The 24,265-nt window shown below is 45.6% G+C and overlaps 1 protein-coding gene across 5 annotated transcripts in view; it reads left to right on the top strand.

The window, feature by feature from the left end:
• Positions 1–24,265, top strand: part of PDZD2 (PDZ domain containing 2) — a 342,657-nt gene that overhangs the window by 256,546 nt on the left and 61,846 nt on the right. For 4 of the 5 annotated variants that reach the window (XM_034657049.1, XM_034657050.1, XM_034657051.1 and 1 more), the window contains 3 exons: positions 4,507–4,649; positions 7,588–7,720; positions 13,722–13,877. In XM_034657049.1, the coding sequence (XP_034512940.1) occupies positions 4,507–4,649; positions 7,588–7,720; positions 13,722–13,877 (432 nt within the window). Of the gene's footprint in view, positions 1–4,506; positions 4,650–7,587; positions 7,721–13,721; positions 13,878–24,265 lie in introns of those variants that run through there. The other variant, XM_034657053.1, reaches the window with a different exon arrangement.

Raw genomic sequence — 24,265 nt, 5'->3', positions numbered from 1 at the left:
AGTGAGAGATGTCTGGGCAGTGACCTGGGGGGGGGGTAGTTAGCTGAAATTGGGATCAGTGAAGACCTCATTAAAGAGGCAGTGTTGGAGCTAAAGCCTGAGCGTCAGGAAAGGGCAGACCTGCAAAATCTGGGGGTGGAATATTTCCAGGGAGGAGCCAGCACATGCAGCAGCCCTAGGCAGGAGTGAGGGAGTATTCCAGGGGCAGAGAGACCGAAGTACAGTGAGTGATGGGGAGAGCACGGGGAGGTGATTTGGGAGTGTGGGCGGGACTAGATGTAGACGTTTGTGTGTGCCATCTCAAAGATTCGGACCTCAGTCGGAGTCTAGTAGGGGGCTACTGGAAGGTTTATGCTGAGTGCATCATGATGTATGTTTTTTTAAAGTTCACCTTAGAGGGGCATCTGGGTGACTTGGTTGGTTAAGTGGCAAACTCCTGATTTCGGCTCAGGTCAAGATCTCAGAGTCCTGAGATCAAGCCCCATGTCAGGCTCCACGCTCAGTGGGGAGTCTGCTTGAGGATTCTCTCTCTCCCTCTCTGCCCCCGATTGCGTTTTCTCTCTCCCTCTAAAACAAATCTTAAAAAAAAAAAAAAAAAAAAGTTCACCTTAGAAGTGTAATGGAGAATAGGAGATTGAGAGGGCAAAAAATAAAAAGGGAGACCAGGTTGGAAGCTATTGTGATAACCCAAGCTAGCAATGCTCGTGGACTTGACAGCAGTGGCGGCAGGGAAGAGCAGAAGTAGATGGATGTGGGTGTGTTGTGCAAGTAGGACCTACAGATCTTGCTTATGGTTTGGGTATAGGAAATAGAAGGAGGAATCAAAGATAACTTGTGAGCTTTTAGTTTGCATATCCTCTTTAGCTTGAGTAGATGATGGTGCTCTTCTCATGGAAGAGGGAAAACCGGGAATGAGAGGGAGGCAGAGTCCTGTTTTGACCATGCTGAAGTGTGTATTAGATACCCAAGTGGAAGTGTAAGGAGGCAGTTGGAAATATACTTTAATATTATCATATTTAAGTTGGCCTGTTGATTTTCTGCCAGTGCCAGCTTTAGCCTCAGAAACTTCAGACGCTGATTTTATTTGTAGCTGAACACTGCTTTTAGCTGTGGGCAGCTAGGGTTAATACTGACAGTTGGACAATTGAGACTGATAACATCTGCCTCTTTCCTCCTGTTTGTGCCTTCCTTTGTGTACCTCTGAACTCCTCATTAGATGATCAAGAAATTCCAGAGCAGGGAAACTTGCATGGGCTTCTTTGAACTCCCCCCTTATAGTTCCTACTTTCAGTTATGGAGGAAAAAATTCATGTTATTGGATAAAAGTGGAAAAGAAGATCTGCTTCTTGACTAGTAGAGGTGGGGGCTGTATTACAGATTGGTCATCCCTGCCCTCTGAAGCCATTTTTTTTTAGATGTGTTTTATTTTGCACTTCACTATTTGTGTGTGTGTTGGGCAGGGGTATGAAGGGGGCATGTGAATGCTCTTAATGAAAATAGTCTTTAGCTCTTTTGTCAAGAGTATATATTAGGTCATTATTCTTTCTCTGTGATCATCGTTTTGCGTGTTTCTTGCCACAAATTCTATTTCTAAAAGCATTTAAAAACGAGAAAGGACTGTGTATCTAGTATTGTCATACCCTGTGTGAACTATACGTAACATGTTCTGTTTAACAAAAAGATGGTAGGATGGGGAAAATGATGGTGCAGCTAGTAATGGAACGGATAGGTTTTTACTAATTTGGGCAAAAGCCAAATGGATTTTCTTATTTCTGGACTCTAATAATCTTCCCTCTTGCTTCGGGGAAGGTAGTTCACAGCTTTTCTGTACTGGGAGAGGGAGGAGGAGCCCTGTCCCATATCTTTAAGACCCTAGTTGCCATGGCTATCTTCCATGGAAAAAACAAGTCAAGCTGCCATTGTGCTCTAGTTTCTCAGCTGCTTTGTTAGGCCCAGGGAGGCAGCCATACGGTAGGCCCATAGGAGCAAGCCAGGACAACAGCTAATCAGCACATTCCTGAATTTGTTCCCTTGAGGCCATCCACTAGGCCATACAGCCTCATGTACTAGAAGCATCGAAAGTTGCCATCTTGTCAGTAGCACTGACTCTCAAGGATGGCTTTTTGGAAAGAGGAGCTGTGAGAGACTTTGGAGGCCAGGAGGTTATTTCTGAATGGAGAAGAGAAAAAGGTGTTCCAGAGGTCAGAGGCAACAGACCAAAAACCATGGAGTCCAAAGTGAAATGATTGGATGATATAGGGATTGTTGACAAGTTCATGAACTACTGTGGTAAGCCAGTGACTTCTGAAGTTACATTTGGCCAGACAGGCATCGTTTGTCTGTGGTCAGCTGATGAAGGAGACCGTTGGCACCACTGCATGTTGCCGGAGCATTGGAGCCCCGCTGAGCAGTGCTGTACTAGAAAAAGTATAGGATCCAACAGGTCTCTGTCTGTTAATAATTTCCCCAGACATTCCTATTGCTGCACATCAGTGACTGTTTAACATCTGGTTTTTTTACTATTGCATAAAGTTTCATTTTAGTTTCTGACGGTGTGTATTTCAGATTTTCTGAATACTTCACATTCTTTCTCTTTTGCAAGCAGCTTAAATGGGAAGGTTGCCTATTTCTAGGAGGAGGATGACTTCGTCCATATTGGAACTTAATGGTTCCATTGGACCTTCATGATGGATGAGGAAAGGACATGGTTTTCTTTTATATGTTGAGGAATGCATTGTGACCCATACCCATAGACCTAGAGATAAAAAGAACTTGCAGAAGTGAGCCTAACGTAAGACCCCCCAAGGAAATCACCTTGGAAGGTTTTGCTTTCATTTCTCTGAACAACCAAGTATCTGAAGGAACTCAAACATTTTGCATCAGGCACATGTTTGCAGCCTCAGAGTAAAATAGGGAGTCAGGTGGAGAATTAACCAAAGCAGAAGAGCTACCCGTGGTCCAGAGGACTTGGAGACTTGATTAGTGTTTTTTTTTATAAGGATTAAAGCATGTTTTAATGTATTTAAAGAGTGTACAGACCAATGTCTATAGAAGCCAATAACAAATTAATCAATTTCCTGTTTTGGTTTCTCCCACCAAAGGTCTCATTTTTTTTTAAAGATTTTATTTATTTATTTGACAGACAGAGAGACAGCCAGTGAGAGAGGGAACACAAGCAGGGGGAGTGGGAGAGGAAGAAGCAGGCACCCAACTGAGGAGCCTGATGCGGGGCTCGATTCCAGAACGCCAGGATCACGCCCTGAGCCAAAGGCAGACGCTTAACGACTGAGCCACCCAGGCGCCCCCAAAGATCTCATTTTTTTTTTTTTAAGATTTTATTTATTTACTTGACAGAGACAGAGACAGCCAGCGAGAGAGGGAACAGAAGCAGGGGGAGTGGGAGAGGAAGAAGCAGGCTCACAACACAGGAGCCTGTTGTGGCTCGATCCCAGAACGCCGGGACCACGCCCTGAGCCGAAGGCAGACGCTTAACCGCTGTGCCACCCAGGCGCCCCCAAAGATCTCATTTTTATGTTCTAAGGAAGTTTGAGATTCAATTCAACATGATGGGTTTTGTTTTTTTTTTTTAATGAAGTATAGTTGACACATAATGTTTTATCAGTTTCAGGTGTACAACATAGTGTTTGGACAACTCCACATTATGCTATGCTCACCACAACTGTTGCTACCGTTTGTCACCATGCAATGCTATTCCAGTACCACTGGGTCTATTACAATATGATGGTTCTAACATGTATATATGCATATATAAATAATATAAGCGTGCCAGTCAGCATTCAGTATGTCTCTCCTAGGTGACAGAAGCACTACTGCTTCTATAAATATCTCATTTAATCTTAATGACAAACCTGAAAGTGTTACTAATTATCCCCACTTTAGAGCCAAGGAAACTGAGGGTTTTAGGCATAAGGACTTTCTTAAGTACTAAGCGGCAGAGCTGGGCTCAAATTAGTTGAAGTCTCCGAGCACCAAGACCTATCTTTGCCTTCCTTTCATCTTCCTTTATTAATTAGGAACCCAGACACAGCCCGTGTTTACACACACAGCGGTATCCGGGTATCAGGCAGAAGAAGCTTTACTTAACAGAATCCTGGTCAGGAAATTGAATAATCACTCTTGCCGTCCAATATTATAGCCACTCACCATAGGTAGATATTTAATTTAATTAAAAACTAAATGTAATAAAACATTTAGCATCTCAGTTGCCACTACCCACATTTCAAGCACTCAATAGCCGCCTGTGGCTAGTAGCTCCATGTTGGATTGTGCAGATATAGAACATTTCCATCATCATAGAACGTTCTATTAGACAGGACTGGCAGCTAGAGAGTCTGATCCAGCACACAGAGCTTTTTCTTCTGTGGTCATCTGCAATACCTGTTGACAACGGATTAGTATTTGGCTTGACCTAACAGTTCCACTCTCCTGGGTCAATGCCATGTGTCTGTCCATATACTTCACAGTGTGCTCACTTTTTCTTCCAAGGAGGAAGTTGGCCGGATATGGAAGATGGAGCTGCTTAAAGAATCGGATGGGCTGGGAATTCAGGTTAGTGGAGGCCGAGGATCAAAGCGCTCACCTCACGCTATCGTTGTCACTCAAGTGAAGGAAGGAGGTGCCGCTCACAGGTGACTAGATAACTCTCCCTTTTTCTCTGCCTCCTTATCCTCTCCCTTCCCTTCCTCCGGGTGTAGGACTCTTCCATTTGGTCAAAGCCCTGGTAATTAGAGTTCATAAAGATTATGCTGGAGCTTGGAAGAAAATCAGGCATGAGCAGTTCCAGTTCAACACCCCTCTGGGCACAGGAAGTGGCTAATTGCTGGAGAGAGTGCAGGCCCCTCCCAATCCAAATGGGAGGGAAGATTTCTTTCTAGTCTGTTTTGAGTTTCCAGTGATCATTACTTATCCTGACTTTCGGGATACTGGTAATATGTGGTTCCCCACTGAGACTATGCGATGCCACAGAACACTGCGTGCCTGACCTCCTAACCCCGGTAGGATTGTAGCGAATGACTTGGGAAAGTAATTGATTTTAAATGTGACCATAGTTCATGCGCTGTGTCAGGTCTGTCAGGATTCTACACACACTTATATGTGTGTGTCCTGTAGATGCCAAGGGGAAAAAAGTAAATGTGCATTTTTTTCCTTGTGACCTGAACAATTCATACTTCAAAACTTCTTTTTTAATCTGAACTATCATCTTAAGTAGGAAGAAGGACAGTGCTTAGGCAGAGCATGAACAAAGAAGTCCATTTGAAGTTACAAGGATCTAGCTATCCCAAAATACACGGGATGCTTTTGCCTTGCTAGCTGATTGCCTCCATGTATACAGGGTGTCTACTATTGGCAAGGCACGCTGGGCTGTGTACACATGTTGCGTGCCCATGCGCATACAGTAGGTGTATAAAGGTAGAGTTTCATGGATGAGGGAGGAAAATCTAGTTGGGGATTTGGTGTTCAGTCCAGGTACCCTGGTTATAAGGGGAATAGGGAAAACCAGAGTGATGTTGGCCTGCCCCAGACTGAGAGGGCTTTGAAAAATATATCTCATGAAGTGGAGTTGAACGAGCCAGAGGTAAAGATTGGAAGACTAAGGAGAGGACAAGAGTACAAACTATCAGCGTGTGTCATGTCCCATTTCTAGTCTCAGAGTAAGATGCTAACAACTCGAGGTAAGAATAACTGCGCTTGTCAGTTTTCTGGGCGGCAGTCATTATGGAAGAATTACAACCTCAGTGTTTACCCGGAAGAGCATCACTAAATCTCCCACATGAGGTATGCCTTGAGGAACTCCCATCAGATAGCCACTTTCCCATTAATCCTAGGTCTTAGGTTCTAGCATGTCTTTGAAAAGTTGGCAATTAGGAAATTCCTGTGCCCAGAGATAAGCTTATATAGAACTGTTCTTGTCTGTTTTCTATGTGAGCTGTATCTAGTGGGTTTCACCGTTTTCTCTTCACATTTAGCCTGGAGTTGTGTGCATGTCTCTCTCTGCTTCTGGAGTATGTAATTCACATGTGGGGCATTCTAGTTAATAACAGGAGATGAGACAGATGGAATTGAAGTGGGAGATAAGAAAAGGGATGGGGGTAGGGATGGTGTTGAATAAATTCAAGGACACTGTTCAGAACTTTGTGTTCTTTTTTTCTCCTGAATCCCTCTCCTTCTCGGTAGCCCACCCAGACACCTCCTTGAGGTTCCAGTTCTCTGTGGGCTTCCTATTCCCTTTCTCTTTCCAACTAGAGGGGTTCTTAACATTTCTCTGCTTTAGGGATTTTTGAAGGACAGAAATCAGAGGCTGTCAGAAGTCTCTGGTGCCACCTGTCTTCTGTGAAAGCCTAAATTCATGGAAAAGATTATGATGCATGCCCTGGAGGCTTGAGGAAAAAAAGTAGTGAGGGAGGGAAGCGTGGAGAGAAGCTGGTTGACTTGCTAGAAGAAAGCAAGGTGGGAAGAGTCGACATGTTAGAAAGTTAGGTGAATCTAGGTATATTAGGGACAGGCAGGTCCCACAGTAGCACCTTGGGTGTTGATGGAAAGCCTTCAGAGGGGATGGTGGAACCCTAGGCTTAGGGCCCATCCCCCTCACCAGATTTCCTATTCCATATTTAGTAATGGGGATGAAAACCCTCTGGCTTCTTTGGGATCATGAGAGACCAGACAACTGGAGGTTCTAGTGGAACCCCTAGGACTGTTGATCCGTCGTGACTGAAGGCACCTGCACAATGCTCTGGCACAGTGTGCCACCCCAGACCCTCAACCCACACTAGGGCAGGCAGCCCCAGCCCAGTGGGAAGGAAGCTCTAAGTCAGCTGTCATTTACTTTGGAGAAAATAAAGAAACAACAAATTTGTAGACCAGGTCTGAAACCTGCAATAGCAGGAGATTGGTCAGTCAGTTCGATTTTGTATTCATCCTTCTGATGAAGCTTGGCTGTAGGATGGAAATGGTACTGAGAGACGTTATCCTCAAGGTCCTATAACTCTGCATGTGTGTTGGGAGTCGGGCCGGCGGGGGGGGGGGTACAAGCACATGTAGTGTAGTGTCCCAGGTACCACAGAGGAAATCTGGCCAGGGCCATATCACCTGAAAAGAGAGAGGACAGCAGGTTAGAGAAGGCTTTCTGTTGAGCTTAAGATAACTTTGTTTGGAGTTCTTAGCTCAGTGACTCAGCTGACAACTCAGCTGTGAGGGCAGGATGGCAGTAGGATTGAGAACAGAATGACTGGACTATGCAAAAACCTTGGGGTCTTGGTTCCTCTATCATTGTCTCCCCCTGGCTGGGAGGCATTTCGTTAAGGTTGATGCAGGATATGGTGGTGACTTAAGAACTTGCTTGCTACCAGGCGACCGTGTGAAATCATGGAGCTTTCCTAAGTGGGTATCAGGAGCCAGCCAGACCAAAGGATAAATCCCAGCCCAAACCGTCGCTGGCCATCTCCACTTTTTCCTTAGCCTGATTTTAACTGTGCTGTCTCGTGACCCTCCCCAGCTCCAGGAAAATGTCCCTTCTCAAGCCCAGAATATCTTGACGAGGGATTTTTTTTCCCATCTCCATTTCCTCAGGGACGGCAGACTGTCCTTAGGAGACGAGCTGCTGGTAATCAATGGTCACTTACTGGTGGGGCTGTCCCACGAGGAAGCAGTGGCCATCCTCCGCTCTGCCACTGGAATGGTTCAGCTGGTGGTAGCCAGCAAGGTAGGTGGTTTGTTTCTGTTTTCGGTTTTTAACATTTTTAATATGGTGGCGAATTTGGATTGAGCCCTCCCCATGCCACACGCACTCACACAAACACTTGCATGTTTACTGGAGCCATTTAAATGGCTGTGATTCTACAGGGCAAGTTCATGAGGGCGGCCTTTAGCTGAAATATTTAGTAGATGGAAAAGTAGTAATAGGACTAAGGAAAGGGGAGGCATGGTAGGGTGGACAGAAGAGCAAGATAAAAAGAGTAGCGCCTCTCCCAGAGAGAAGCTGAAGAGGAGACCTGGCTATCCACTGGACGGCAGGGATGAAGGACAGGTGTGGAGTGGCACCTCTCCGAGGTCCCAAAGGAAGAAAGGTTCAGGGCTGATTCTGACTCATGGCCTCACAGAGTGTTGGCCCTGTGAATCCTGTTTGTCCAGCCACCCTTCCCCTCTTTTTCCTCAGTTTTCCTGATGAGACAGTGAGGCGGAGCTCCCATGACGGGCTTGCATCTCACAGAGGCCTAGATGCTGTCTGCAGCACCAGGACCCTGGCTCTTGATACACAGCATGGCTGTCCCCTCCCTCTGGCTGTCTACTCTTTGTCACGAGGGCTCAGGCTGGTGCTTCTTGTACCCCCATCCCTGGAGTGTGTTAAAATAATACCGATGTCCTGGGCCCCCAGCATCCACTTTGTCCCTGGTATCACCAGCCTTAGCGCCCTGGATAAAGGCTGCAGGCCTCCACAGCAGTGTGACCAGAAAAAGGAGGACCTGAGCCCTCTTGCTTCTGCTCCATGGTCCCATCTGCTGTTGATAAGACAGGAAAGCACCCACGGGACTTAGGCGCTAGTGCAGGGGAGCCACTGGGCTTCGTTCTTGTCCATGGAAGCAGTGATGGGAAGCCACCCCAGTCCTCAACCCTTCACAGCAATACACTCTTGCCAGTAGGGCTAAATCTTTCCTCATTATTCCTATTATTTTTTTGAACCTAACATCCATACAGTTTTTCTGTATTTTCCCTCTTATATTACAAGATGTATTACCTATTTGGGGAGTATTTAATAATTAGAATATTTTGAACTATCTGGAAAATCTGTTTTCCTTTTTTTACGCCTCTCACCCCAATCCCTTAACCCAGACTCTCAGGCTTCCGACAAGAGCACAGAGCCTTGGCACAGACTTAGGAGGAAGGGTTGGCATTGAGGCCCCAGAGGCAGGGTTGAGAAAGTCTCCATCCACAGGCTTCCTCTCCCCTCTCAGAGATACCATGGGGCACCTTGGTGTCTCCTCACTAGGGACAGAAAGGAGAGCAGAGCAAGGATGTTCCCTCTCAGCGTGTTGAATTCCACAAGAGGGAAATGTGGCAAGGGAAAGACGAGCAAGTTCCCTTTCAGCCAGAGGTGATGGGGTTTGAGAAGCACCATCGGGTCTCAAACACTCACACACACTGAATCCTGTGTTTGCACAGCCCACCTCCAGACAGTCTGTGGCTCAACAATGTGGGGGTTCCTGCACAAGCATTATACCGTGGCTGCCAAACCTTTATTTCTCTGCTGACTTCTCTCATCTGCTAGTTCGGAAAATGGGGAAGAGAAAACCTCTTCTAGGTCAAGCTGTTATCCACAAACACATGAACACAAAGAGATCATAAAATAAAAACAAAAAAGGTCCACTCTTCACTTTCTTACACCATACATAAAAATAAATTCAAAAATGGATGAAAGACCTTAATATGAGACAGGAAACCATCAAAATCTTAGAGGAGGACACAGGCAGCAACCTCTTTGACCTCAGCCGTAGCAACTTCTTACTAGACACGTCACCACAGGCAAGGGAAACAAAAGCAAAATGAACTATTGGGACTTCATTGGGATAAAAATCTTCTGCACAGCAAAGGAAACAATCAAAAAACTAAAAGGTAGCCTACAGAATGGGAGAAGATATTTGCAAATGACATATATGATAAAGGGTTAGTATACAAAATCTACAAAGGACTTATCAAACTCAACACCCAAAAAACAAACAACCTAGTTAAAAAATGGGCAGAAGACATGAATAGACACTTTTACAAAGAAGACATCCAGATGGCCAACAGACACATGAAAAGATGCTCAACATCACTCAGCATCAGGGAAACACAAATCAAGACCACAATGAGATACCACCTCACACCTGTCAGTTTGGCTAAAATAACAACACAGGAAAGAACAGATGCTGGCGAGGATGAGAGAAAAGGGAACTTTTCTTATGCTGTTGGTGGGAATGAAAACTGGTGCAGCCACTCTGGAAAACAATATGGAGGTTCCTTAAAATGTTAAAAGTAGAGCTACCCTACAATCCAGTAATTGCACTGCTAGGTATTTACCCAAAGGATGCAAACGTACAGCTTTGCAGGGATACGTGCACCCCAATGTTTATAGCAGTATCATCAACAATAGCCAAACTATGGAGAGAGCCCAAATGTCCATCAACTGATGAATGGATAAAGAAAATGTGGTGTGTACACACACACACACACAGTGGAATATTACTCAGCCATCAGAAAGAATGAAATCTTGCCCTTTGTAATGACAAGGATAGAGCTAGAATGTATTATGCTAAGTGAAATAAGTCGGTCAGAGAAAGACAAATACTATACAGTCTCACTCATATGTGGAATTTATGAAAGAAAATAGATGAACATATGGGAAGGAGAAAAAGAAAAAAAAGGAGAGAGGAAACAAGCCATAAAATACTCAATAATAGAGAACAAACTGAGGGTTGACTGCGGGAGGTGGGTGGGAGACGGGCTAGGTGGAGGATGGGTATGAAGGAGGGCACTTGCTATGATGAGCACTGGGTGTTGTGTGTAAGTGATGAATCACTGCATTCCACTCCAGAAACCAATATTGCACTGTAATATTGCACTACCTAAAATTTAAATAATAAAAAGTCCGTTTATGGGTAGGCACAATTAAGGAGCATACAAGGGGGTTTCCTGGATGATGCCTGACCTGTGGTCTCACTCACTGACTTGAAGACAGGATACTAACATTTACAGGCACACACTGGGTGCCGGGTGCTTTTCCCTCTGATATCATTTAATTCTTCAAATCCCATGAGAGAGGTATTAGTTCTTTTTATTCAAAAGATGAATTTAAAATCGAAGTGGCTGATTAATTTACCCACTGGTCACACAAGCAGTAGGGGGCAAAAACAGGTTTCATGTGGGTTCGTAAGACTTCACAGTTTCATGCTTCTTCCTGTGCACCAAGCTGCCCTTTAGGCAAATAAGATATAAAGGACTCGGAGCCAATGTGTTTAGAGAAAGGTAATGTGTTCCTGCTGGAGGCTTTGACTTTAGGGACACTCGCTGGGTCTTTGTAGGGCTGAGAAGCGGTCTGGGGCCCCGGAATGGGTGTTCCCGCTGTCAGTCTATTGCTCTTGGCCATCTGTCCTGAACGACAGGCCTGAAGATGCTGCAGACGTCAGAGGAGTGAGACCTCTCATTTCTTCCCATAGGTTCCGTTTACACCTAGGCAGTACGTTGCTATAGCAGCTGCCCAGGTTTTGTTCCTAAACTCACTCCCCACCCTCCATGATGCCCATCCACGTAGGAGAGAAGTCCGTCTTTCCACACCTCTTGGCCTCTGTGCCTCTTCATTATCCAACAAGAGCAAGTGACCCAGAGTCTTTGTTATGTCTTTACATTTGAAGAGAGGAAGGGAGGAAAAAAGAGCTTTTGGTTTGCTGAATAAAAAGAATAATAAAAATGTAAAATATTGTTGTAGAAAATAGTCACTTTGCCACCAAACTTTAGAGCATCATTTTGAAAATACAACTGTTACTTTCCTTGGTACAGGATGTCCCATGTCTCCATACTGATACGTTGTTTACATATACATACGAGCCTAGAAAGTTGTTGTTGAATGAATGAAGTCAGATTCTCCCAGTGTGTTTTGATATTTCTGGAAGCACATGCATATCCATACAGATTTCTCTCTCTTTAGCACTTTTTGTTAACAAGGAATATGCATTTATTACGTCTAATGTAGAAAACCTAGAAGAAAAGGAAAATAACATTTTCATTACACCGTCAATCGTTCTATCCACTACCTGGTCTGTCCCTCCAGGCGTGTATTTTTAACGGACGCGAGCCCGGGAGGCCGGAATGCCCCTGGAGGCAGAGTCCGCTGGACGGCAGAGCCAGCGCAGCCTTTAAAAGCTGCGTGTCTTGAGCAAGTTGCTGCATTTTTTTTAAACCTCGGTTTTCTCACCTGCACGGTGAGAATCAGTAACTCCTTCATGGAATGTCCGGAGGATTAAGTGACATGTAGAGAGCCCAGACACTGCAGCTGGTTGCAAGAAGCACTTGGAGAAACGTTCGCCTTTATGGTTGTCACATGCCACTACAGCCAGTTTATTGTGACATCCATTATTAAAATGGTAATGCCGTCTCTCACCTGCTTTTTCGTTAAGTAGCATGCCGTAAGCATCTCTCTGCCTCAGAAAGTGCATTTCTGTAGCACCATTTTTAATGACCGTGGAGTCTTCTATCCTGTGGCTGTTGTGCCATTTACTCACCAGTTGGGACCTTCATCTTTTTTAAAAACTCTTTTCCGTTATCGGTCTAGCACAGTTGACCTCACACAAGAGGGCTGAACTCGCTTTTTGCTTCATGGCTTTTTCCTTCCCCGAGGTAAGGTCTAACTGTACAGTATTCACCATGACCAACCTGACATGAACAAGCTTCATGTGCCTCCAAGGTGGGACGTGTGTCAAGCTAGTAACAAACACCACTGTCACCAGGTGCCAGCTCACGGATAGTCTGTAACACCCCTTGTTTAAGATGGGTGTCTTCTGTTATTCTCCCTTCTGTCAAGCCCCAAGGAATATGGTGATCAAAACTTTGCACAGGCTTCCTTCCTTGTAGAAGTGGCTGGTGTGGGAGAAGGGAGGACACATTTCTCTCTTTTCTGGCCTCAGATTAGCCTCAGCCCTGGTCCCTGGCCTCCTGTGCTGTGGCTTCTCCCCAGAGAGTTCTTGGTGGCTGCGTGTGCCTCCTCTGCCTGTGGGATTGTCACGTGGCCTCAGTGACCTCGCCTGCCTCCCACTGACCCCGGTGGCCTTGTCTGTGCGTAGGAAGGAAGGGCTATGGAAGAGCCCTCTTTATAGTCTAATCTTAATAGAGTCTGATTCCATGTATTTTGTTGACCTTTAAAAATGTTCAAGGGCTGCTTTCTTTGAAGAGACGTTATCAGTCTCCACTTGGGCATCGTGATTCAATCAACAGTCTAATCTCTTTCTAGGGAACATATGCTAGTGAGATGAGCAGTGAGGGGGAGGAGCACACGGATATTAGAGCTGTGTGCTGGGCCTGTGGACCCGTCGAGGAGAAGAAATGGCATTCAGCTTGAGGACGCTCAGATAAGCAGGAGAGATAGGTATAGTCAGACGTCCATGCGAGGTGATGAAGGAAACAGTAAAGGACATTCAGGAAGAAGGGAAAGGCAAATGGGATGCCTCCTGGAAAGGTCCAGGAAGGCTTGCAGGAGAGGGTGCCCAAGCTGAGCCGGGAAGCTGAGCTCACTGGGCAGAGGGAGCTGCTGCTGGAAAAGGGAGCAGGGCAAGGGAGAGCCTGGCGCATTGGAAGGTCAGTATGGCTGGGGTGGAAGGTGTGGGTGGAGGCGAGAATGGAAGGAGGTGTGTTTGGGGCGCCGGGCAGAGGCCACAGCCCTAAGATGCTGGCCTGCCCATGAGGGGCCTGAAACTGTACTTGAGCGCAAGGCAGGATGGTTAAGAAACAGATTTTTCAGGGGAAAAAAAAAATGGTTTGTGTTTAAATTGGGTCTACAGCCCTGACATGTGAGGTAACCTCGCCAACCTGGAAATGGGAAACATACATTCCCATATGGTCTTTGGGTTCAGAGCGTATAACCACTCCCAGCTGACACTGCTGGCTTTTCCTTGACCTTGACCCAGAACTGCTTGGTGCATGGGGTAATTCATGACTCTTTCATTGTGTCCCCATAGGAAAACTCTGCTGAGGACCTCCTGAGGTTAACATCCAAGAGTCTGCCTGATCTGACCAGTTCAGTAGAGGACGTGTCCTCTTGGACCGACAACGAAGACCAGGAGGCAGACGGGGAAGAAGACGAAGGACCCGGCTCATCTTCGGTCCGGGGAGCAGTAAGTGCACCTCTGGTTTCCCCAGCTGCTCTGCTGGAACGATGTTCCCCCGAAGATGTTGATGGTAGGGTCAGAGATACGAACTTAAAATACTGGGATAGAGGGGCGCCTGGGTAGCGCAGGCGTTGGGCGTCTGCCTTCGGCTCAGGGCGTGATCCTGGCATTCCGGGATCGAGTCCCACATCAGTCTCCTCCGCTGGGAGCCTGCTTCTTCCTCTCCCACTCCCCTGCTGTGTTCCCTCTCTCGCTGGCTGTCTCTCTGTCACATAAATAAATAAAATCTTAAAAAAAAAAAATACTGGGATAGAGACCGGGATGGGAGGGGCGGGGGTGGGGGAGTTAGGATCTTCCAGACAAATCTGTGAGGGTAATGATTTTCATTTAAGACAAAACATTGATACTGGAACTGAGGTGAGAGAGCCACTGTGTATTAAGTTCAGTGTGTCTATCAATTTCTAGGACACTTAGTAATTCATGTACATGTGAGGATTTGATTGCTGCTTTTTGATATAGTGTTTGAAAACGATTGGTTGTGAATTTAGACGGAGAGATTCTGCTGGCGAGTGGAATATTACAATAACATAGAGCCCGTTCAGGCACGGTGGTGTGGATGTCTTACGGTTTTAAGGAAACCAGGACTCTCGCCAGGCTCAAGGCTCTTCCTCACACAGCCCGTGTGTTGCACACCCTCGTGGTCTGCTCTCGCGTGCTGCCTGGCACACGGAGTCAGGGGTTGTGGTGTGCCTTCTTGTTTCCTCTTTGGATCCCAGATCTGACAGCTGTAGCATATTTAGTGTAAATTCTTGTTAGCTCTTCTTCCTATCCAACCAGCCATAGAGAGGGAGCCCCCCTTCGGCCATTGGAGCCCCTTACTCTTTCCCACCAGCGCTAAACCCAGGCAGCATGGGTAAGCATTGGAAAATTCATTGTGGTTATAATTAGGCCTCAGAAGACCAAAAAATGCATGTTTTATTACATTTACACAATATGCGATTTTATTTTAAGGAAGAAAAAGGTGTTTTTCTCCTTTCTTTTTGATCGCTGGAGATCCAGGGCCACTGAGCATGGGTGTGTGGGTGTGGGCTACACAGTGCACTACTCTGAGGGAAGGACCATTCGCATCATAAAAATCATAGGCTTTTTTATTTATTAGGCCAATTTTCTGAAAGATGGCAGTAAAGAGTTTTGCTCTGACAAAATCGATATATCAGGACAATGTTCCAGTCAAGGAAGGGAAGCATCTTCAAGAACAGATATTTTTTTGTAATTTGCCCACAGGCATTGTATAAGCCCATTGTTGATCTGAAACATTTTTCTAGCTGTTTTTCCTTCAAAGGAGAACTTTCTCGGAACACTAACCTCTAAAGCAAATAAACCAGAGCTGCTTAAAAACAACTGTGTAGTTATCCCCATCTCTGTGTATTTTGACACCATTCAGTGGCTGTCCTTACTATATGATTATTTAGTAAGGGCAGAGACCAAACTAATTTTCGTGGCCTACACTGCTTCCCTGACTCCTGCTTACTTCTTGAACCAAACTTCTTACACCTTCTCACCAAGCTCATCATTACTCCTAAGCAACCACCACATTGCTCTTCCTGTAGCCCCTCAAGATGACTCCGTGTTTTTCTGCCACAGGACCTTTGCAAGCGCTTCTCTCTCTCTCTCTCTCTCTCTCTCTCTCTCTGGAATCCTCTGCCTGAGTAAGATGACTCCTATTCATCTTTGGGATCCCATAGTGTTATTGCCTCAGAGAAATTTTCCTGAATACACCCATGTATTTTAAATCTTTTAGCCCTCACAGCATGACTGCGTGGCTATCCTGTGAACCGCTTGTCACATTTGAATTTGTGATTATTTGATTAAGATCTGTTTCTCCTGTCCAACTCTACACTCCCTGAGGTAATGTGATGACTGGATTGGGTTCCCAGTGAATCCCTAGAGTTTAGCCACTACATCTGGTGCTGAGTTATAAATAACGAAATGAATTTAAAAACAAACAACAGAATGAGCATTTATTGAATGCTAATGAAAATGACATCCAAATTTAACTGGATTTATCCACCATAAAATTTATGGTTACTCCAAGTCCCACAGCTGACCACAGCACGGCAGCCTCAAAGGGCCTGAGATATCACCTCACACCTGTCAGAATGGCTGAAATCAAAAACACAAGAAACAACAGATGTTGGCAAGGATGTGGAGAAAGGGGAACCCTCGTGCACTGTTGGTGGGAATGCAAACTGGTGCAGCCACTGTGGGAAGCAGTATGGAGGTTCCTCCAAAGGTCGAAAATAGAAGTACTCTAGGATCCAGTAATGCCACTACGGGGTATTTACCCAAAGACACAAAAACACTAATCCATAAACATATATGCACCGTTATGTTTATTGCAGCATTATTTACAATAGCCAGACTATGAAAGCAGCCGTCTGTAATGAAATGCAGCAGGTTGTCTTTCACTAGATTATCTTTTAGTTTTGTTGGCTGTTTCCTTTGCTGAACAGAAGATTTTATTTTGACATTGTCCCAGTAGTTCATTTTTGCTTTTGTTTCCCTTGCCTCAGGAGACATGCCTAGAGAAATGTTGAGATGACTGATGTCAGAGAAATGACTGCCTGTGTTCTATTTCAGATTTTTATGGTTTCAGGTCTCACCCTTAAGTCTTTAACCACAAATTGTGTGTGTGTGTGTGTGTGTGTGTGTGTGTGTGTGTGTGTGTGTGTAAGATGTGGGAAAGTGGTCCAGCTTCATTCTTTTGCATGTGGCTGCCCAGTTTTCCCAGCACCATTTGTTGCAGAGACGGTCTTTTTCCCATTACAATTCTGGCCTCCTTTGTCATTGATTGACCATATAGCCATGGGTTCGTTTCTGGGCTCTCCATTCTGTTCCATTGATCTCTGTATGTTTTTTTTTTTTTTGCCAAGACCATACTCTTTTGATCACGACAGCTTTGTAGTATATCTTGAAATCTGGGATTCTGATCCCTCCAGCTTCTCTCTTCTTTTTCGAGATTGTCTTGGCTATTCTGAGTCTTTTCTGTCTCCATGCAAGTTTTAGGATTCTTTGTTCTAATTCTGTGAAAAATGCTGTTGGTAGTTTGATAGGGCTTGCATTAAATCAAAAGATAAGCACACATGTATTTTTTTAAGATTTACTTATTTGTGAGAAAGAGAAAGAGTGCTGTGCATGTGGGGAGGGGGACCAGGGAGGGACAGGGGGAGAGAGAGCCTCAAGCAGACCCTGTGCTAAGTGTGGAGTCTGACACAGGGTTCGATCCCACAACCCCAAAATTACAACATGAGCCAAAACCAAGAGTTAGACACCTAACCAACTGAGCTACCCGGGGGGCCCCAGCACATGGGTATTTTTAAATGATCTTGTATTTACTTTTGAAACTTGGTATGATCTCAGTGATATAACCATGAACATTTCCCCCATGTCATTTAAGGGGCTTCTGAAGCATGATTTTTACTGGCTAATATTCCATAATACAAAAGTGCCATAGCTTATTTCACCAGTTTTCTACCAGAAATTCCATTTTCATCAATCACATGTATATTTGATTTTTTTCAAAGTTATAAAGAATGCTATACAGAATATCTTCATTTCCATATACCTGTGTGCACATTTTTTTAATTTTCTTATTTCCTTAAATAGCTTGAAGCAGCATTGCTTCATCAAAGGTTTTCCCCAGAGAATGTGGATATCTCTTCTATTTGGAGATCTAGCAGTGGCCAGTTCCCATCATCACCAATAACATTATCTTTAAAAAAAGGTTACCAATTAATCATATATTGTTTTATATGTGTATTGTAATTTTGCCAAAAGCATGTCAGTGCATTATGTGATGACGTAATTTATTTGGGAAACTCAGCACCAATTTTCTGCAAGTGCGTGTTTCAGTGCAGGTGTTAGGGGATCTCTGTCATGACACCCCAGGCTTTCACAGACAAATCCCAAATCCATTATCCACGTGAAACCCAAACTGATCCTGCTTGGACAGTTCTCCCTTCTCTGAGCCTCAACACCTTCGCCTTCTGCTCTGCCTTCTCTGCAAAGCACTCCCAGAGGAGGGGACTCCTGGGTTTCTCCCTGGCTCCCCAGTAATGCCTCAACACCAATCACGTGTTACCATCATCTTGAGCTCCAATTCCAGCCAGAACTGAGCCCGAGACAGAGCGCTGCAGGACCAGCAAGTGGGCAGCTGACATGAAGTATTTTCTGGATTTCACAGTGTGCCCAGGGTCTGAACCCCTGAGGGGAAAAAAAATTCTCTTTTTCAGTTCTATGTTTATAATCCAGGACTCTCTGTTTCATCATTTTTAAATACCAATGAACCATTTAAATGAAAGAAACCTGGTACTGTTTAATCAAGTTACAAAGCCTTTTATTTCACAGATGATAATGATTAAACCTGTGCCAAGCTCCACTCAGACATTGACTGTCTCTGCACCTGTAAGTCACGGTGTGCTCCAAGCGCGTAGCTGAGCAAATGTAATACAAACGCTGAGGCCGTGTGATTAGCACCTGTCGGATTTCTCTTTCGTGGCTGCAATAGACAGCAAGGAGATTTGCCTTTCGAAAAGGTCCAGCCGTGCTTGGAATAAGACCGTACACTGAATATAAAATTCAAGGAGTGGAGGCAGGAAAAGGGAATGGGAATTCCATGGTCGTTTGCATAATTGTCATCCATCTCAGAGGGACCTGGCTTCAGTGACAGGGCGCTCTCTCCACCATCCACTGCTCACCCTCCCACATCCAATATGGAAGATTGCCCCCTCCCCCATGCCGGCTGTGGTCCTGGTCCACGTGACTGGCCATTCTTTCTCAAGTCTGTCTTCTCCACTTTGTCTTCTGCTCTGCAATGACAATTTGTAAATTAGGAGCTGGCCATGTTGCTTAATGGCATAAAATTATTCATTGACTCTCAATCACACTGAGGTTAAAATCCCAACTCCTTAACATGGAATGCATCAGCTCCAGCCTGCCTGTAGTGACGTCTGTACGCGCTCCTGGCAGCCCTACACACACACACACACAGTCCTCCTGTAGCACTGTGAGCTCCACATTCCCCAGGTGTTCCAGAACTCTCCACTACTTTGTGCCTTTGTATCTGCTTTTTCAGCTTGGAAGGTACTTGTCAACCCAGCCCAAATGTCACCCCTCCCCATCAATAAACCTTTCCCTGACCCGCCTCCCCAGAGTTATTTGGTCTGTGCTCCGCACTTGCATAGCACTATGAATAGACTTCGGCCATAGTGCTTACTATCTTGTTTTCATAATTTATCTTTTTATTCTTCTGTCTTCCTCATCAGACATGAACATTTCAAGGGCAAAGACCATGATGCCTTAAGCACCTCTGTGCCCCTAGGGTGGTAGCATGTCTGGGATTTAATAGAAGGTTGAAAAGAGGAAGGATTCTCCTGTGATCTCTTGCCATTCCTTGCCCACTTCTGATCTGTTCCTGGGCGCTCACCTGGTCCTCTTATGTCCTTGAGGTACAAGCCTGGGTCCGCGAGCCTCTGAGGACTCTTGTGCTTCACTCCTCTTGCCCCAAACAGATGCCCTGCTTGGGCTCTTCTCCATCTGCTCTTCAGAGGGCTTGGCCCCTGCTTCTTCCACCATTGAGGGTATCACACTGTGGGGCATCGCAGTGCTGTGAGATCTGGCCTTGCCGTTGGGAGGAGAGTCAGGTAGAGTCATTCCTTTCTGGTCCCTGTGGCCAGTAGAGGGAATCTCGACTCAGTTGCAGGTTTTGCACACTTGAAACGAAGACAGCATAGTGTAGCTGAGTGTGGAAGCCTGTGGAGGGCAGAGTAATAATTCCTCTGCTACCTGCCAACATCCCCGTAGAAAAGAGAGTTGGTGTTGAAAGGAATTGAGATGTTTAGCTTTGAGGCATTATGTGTGTGTCTCATCTCTATTTATGTAAGCACTAACCTTCTTCTCAAGGACCAGATCAAGTTCAGAGTTATTTCCAAGGCCTCCCTCTGCTTGAAACTTCTGTCAACATTGCACTCTGTCCCGAATCTGCTGATCACTGCTCCCTGAGCATTTAGTATATGCTGTTCTCTGTTTACTTGTGGCTGCTTATCTCTTTGGGGGAAGAAAGAAAAACTTGAAGTTTGTAAACTTTTGTAAACAGGTGTATCTCTTCGGTGTATCCCAGTATCCTTTGGAATACCTTGTATTCAATACTTAGTACATAGTTCTCTTTTTTTTTGAGATAGCATGCGCACATGTGCATGTGTGGGCAGAGGGAGAGAGAGAATCTCAAGCAGCACAGAGCCCTGCACAGGGCTCGATCTCATGACCCTGAGATCATACCTGAGCCAAAATCAAGAGTTGGAGGTTTAACCGACTGAGCCACCCAGGTGCCCCCAGTACATATTTCTTGATCAGCTGTCTCTGGAGCAGTGGTTCTCAAAGTGGGGTCCCCGGACAAGCAGCAGCAGCATCACCTGGAAATTTGGTAGAACCACAGATCCTCAGGTCCCACCCCCGACCTGCTGATTCAGAAACTCTGAGGTTGGCAGCCGGCAATGTTGCTTAACAAGCTTTCCAGGCAATTTGGACACAGGCTAACATTTGAGAACTTCAGAGCCCTCCAATAAAAGGAGTGGTGACTGTTGTTATTGGCTATTTCAAAAAACATGTATCCTTTCTCAAGTGTAAATAATCATAGCTCATCTTTTTAAAAATGAAAAAAAGGTTTTTCAGGGGGAAAGAAAATCTAGCCGCCTGAGAAAGTGGCTCCTCTCTTTTAAAATGAAGAGTGGAAGAAGAGTTTTAATATAACAGAGTACGGACTGGGTGACAACCTCTTAAGTGGTTGGGAGCCTTTTTCTATTTTAACAAAAGCAGAACTGGAAGTAATGATTGTCTTGCCAAACCTGCAATTGTCAAGGCTCGGCTCGGAAGAGTTTGTTTAGGACATCAATCAGCAGGCCTGTATCCGGCTTCCTTTGACATCAAGGGAATCAGTCCTAACATTTTTGGAATCACCAGTTCGGGAAAATCTTAGAGAACTTTTGGGTGATTAGGATTTAAGAAGGAATAAAGGACCTCGTCTTTCAAAAGGGAAGAAGCGCTAAGCTGAATCTACGACTCTGTAAGTGATTTCGGCATTTGATTCTTTTTTGGGGGATCAATCATGAGGTGTGAGAACCTGAATTCCAGTCTTCTAGAAGAGCTAGCATCTTCCGGGGTGGATATTAATCTACATGGGGAAAGAAAGGACAGCAGCTCTTGTGTTTTGTTTGGATTGAATAACTGATAAAGCGTCGGCTCTTAGTTTCCAGCAGTGTCTGGGCACTGAGGACTTGGATTGCCGTATATAGAAGTACCGTTTCTGGGGGCGCCTGGGTGGCACAGCGGTTAAGCATCTGCCTTTGGCTCAGGGCGTGATCCCGGTGTTATGGGATCGAGCCCCACAATCAGGCTCCTCTGCTGTGAACCTGCTTCTTCCTCTCCCACTCCCCCTGCTTGTGTTCCCTCTCTCGCTNTGTCTCTATCCCTTCCAAATAAAAAAAAAAAATCTTTAAAAAAAAAAAAAAAAAAGAAGTACCATTTCTGGTTGAGTCGAGCTGCCCTAGGTGGGAAACCGTCTCTTGTTTTGTCCCTAAGCTAGATTTTTTTTTTCCTGGTGAATCGAATTAGAGACTTAGGCAAAGAACAGTGAGCACCAAGTATGTGAACTTGCAACTAGTGTTAAAATGGGAAGACCCCATATCTGACTGGAAGTAGGATCTTCACAGAATGAAGTTGTTAATGCACGGAGCCTGACACAGGGCCCCTGCACTTTTTGCAAGGGGAGCAGATGTTCTTTCCCTAAAGCCTCAAGGAGAGGGCGTTGAGACAGGCTGCTCGTGCAGGCACAGTGCGCAGTGCTACTCCCCTCAGGGTGTGTCTGAGCACATGGCAGCTGCAACAACCACTTAGAGACGGCTCACTCCAAGGGTCACACATGGTCTTCCCTTCTTTCTGGGCTTCCTCTTTTTACTCATCTAACCTCTGAACTCACTTCTCCTAGGAAGTCTTCCCAGATACACATATCCTTCATGCCCGGACCCCTAGCGTGGAATATGCCCTGTATTTTCCTTCATGGTCCTGAACACAGATTATCATGGTACATACGTGCATGTGCCGGCTTGCTTAATGTCATTCCCCACCCCCACTAGTAGAGGCCCCAAGTGGGCAGTCACCACATCAGGTTTGCTTCCTTGCATATCCCAAGGGTTCGCTGCTGGCTCTCAGTATGCACGTATCTATGGGATGGAAGGATGTGTGGACAGGTGTGGACAGTGGACATTCCCCCTCGTCATGTTTGGTCATCTTTCACTGACTTGCCCGCCTTCACCAGCACGCCATGAATTTAAAATGGGCATGGCGCTTATTGTTTGTGTCTGCAAACTAGGGAGTCTATCTGCCTCTTCCTTCTGGATTTTCCACCTGGCATAGGAATATCAATGATAGAGAAATCATTTTTCTACATATAGCCCTGGGAAAACACAGCATACCCTCCCTTAAAATAGCACATTCATAGTAGCACCTCATTAACAAATGAGTAGATCTCTTCACTTTTCTTCGGTTAAGGTTTGAAAGCTACAGGCTGGAGATGGAATTTAGGACTTGATTTATTTTATTTAACAAATCAACAGCAACAACAAAAGATTAAACATCCCAAGGGAGTTGGTAAAGTAGTACGTGGACCCTAAGTGAAAAGACGAGCCAAAAGGTACCAGGGAAAAGAGCATGGAATGGAGAGTCTCAGAGATGGGGATTCTGATAAATAGAACTGCAAAGTGTCTGAGCTACAGGGAACCTTGGGGATCAGCTGGTCCACACCTTGCCTTTTATACGCTAGAAATGTGTGGTGAGAGAGAAGCCTGCTTAGCTCTGCTTGTCCCCCGAGACGAGTCATGTTTATGGCTCAAGGCAGCTACGAGGGAAAAGCAAGAGCGGGAAAGAAGAGGTGATTGTCCTCAGAAAGGTGTTCACAGCCCTTCTCAACTATGCCAGGGGAATGACTGTGTGGCAGACGCATCAATGTGTGTGGGGAGCTCCGCACTCTTCTCTGTGGCTAAAATGCACAGGGATGGCATGGTTTCAGAGGGTCCTCAGGTCTCCGGGGTGCTGGTTGGAGTGGGGTAGGGCCCAGGAGTTAGTTTTCAGAAGCTTCCTAGGTGATGCTGTTGCTCACCCAGATTTTGAAAAGCAAATTTCGGGAAGAAGGTGACTGCTGTCGGAAGCAGCAGGTTTCTATACACCCTTTGTTGGGCATGTGGCAATCTCTGGGACCGGCTTCGGAGTCTCCCAGCGGGGGGCTGGATGAGCCCCCAGACCTGTCTGTCCATGGCTTTGAGACAAGGGGAGGTTTTAGGCCCCCAACTGCCTCCTTCCTTTCTGTAGTTTGGGATGAGGGAGTGAGGCCATGTGTTTGAGGTGCTCGTGGGAAACTTGGAAACAGATTTCCCCAGCCCACTCTGGATCTTCTGTTCCCCGGGTTTTACATTTTCCATTCCACGGTCCCGGACGGTGAACTACCCTCTCTTTCCCCTCAGAGTCTGAGACTTCCCCAAGCAGGTCTCCGTTCCGGTAGATGCTCCTTAAGCCAGACGTCAGCTGGCTCGGGCCACGTGTAAGAAGCCGCGTGAAGCTCAGTGCAGGGCACAGAATTGCCAGGACAAGATAAGACACGGCTGCAATTACTGCTGGTCTAGGAAAATGAGATTTAAATCTGGGGGTGTTTTTTGTTTGGTTTGGTTTCGTACTTAAGGAGATGAAGTGATTATTTAGATGGGTGGGGGGGAAGTAAGATAAGGGTAATTATTCGGCCCGGATAAATTGCCCAGAAAACTGCTGAAGTTTGCATTAGGTTGAGTCCCGTGGCACATTCTCTGGGGCCTGTTCCAACTCGTTACCTGGCTCTCCGCTGCATTTTCCAGCGAGCAGTTTGCACTTCTCAAGGAGTAAACAGCTCAAGTGATTTCCATTAAAAAAAGCAAATACTGTGTTCTACGGTCTCAGCACAGTGGTCTCCACAGCACGGTGAACACAGCCAGTGGGGGGTGCCAGACTGTCCCGTGGGGCGTGGGCGGAAAGTAGTAGAACTTGTATAGCTTTTATTTCATTTTAGGTTGTTGGGGGATTTACAGTGTATGTACACATTAGTACAGCTGCATCGGGTTATAATTTATGAATCCGCGTTGGGAGTGCCTGGTGGCTACACCATCCGCAAAGGTTGGCATCCCAGCATGGAGCCTTGTGAAAAAAGTTCAAGAAATCCCCTTAGTATGCAGTCAACCTTATTATCGCCTTCTGCGTTTGAAAAATTCCTTCAGATTTCAATAAAAATAAAATATGGTCTACTAGAGCATGTAATA

Source organism: Ailuropoda melanoleuca, chromosome 3 (genome assembly GCF_002007445.2).
Source record: "Ailuropoda melanoleuca isolate Jingjing chromosome 3, ASM200744v2, whole genome shotgun sequence".
In the NCBI taxonomy this organism is placed as follows: Eukaryota; Metazoa; Chordata; class Mammalia; order Carnivora; family Ursidae; genus Ailuropoda; species Ailuropoda melanoleuca.
Note: the sequence above shows the minus strand (reverse complement) of the source record. Positions and strands in the feature narration are given on the sequence as shown.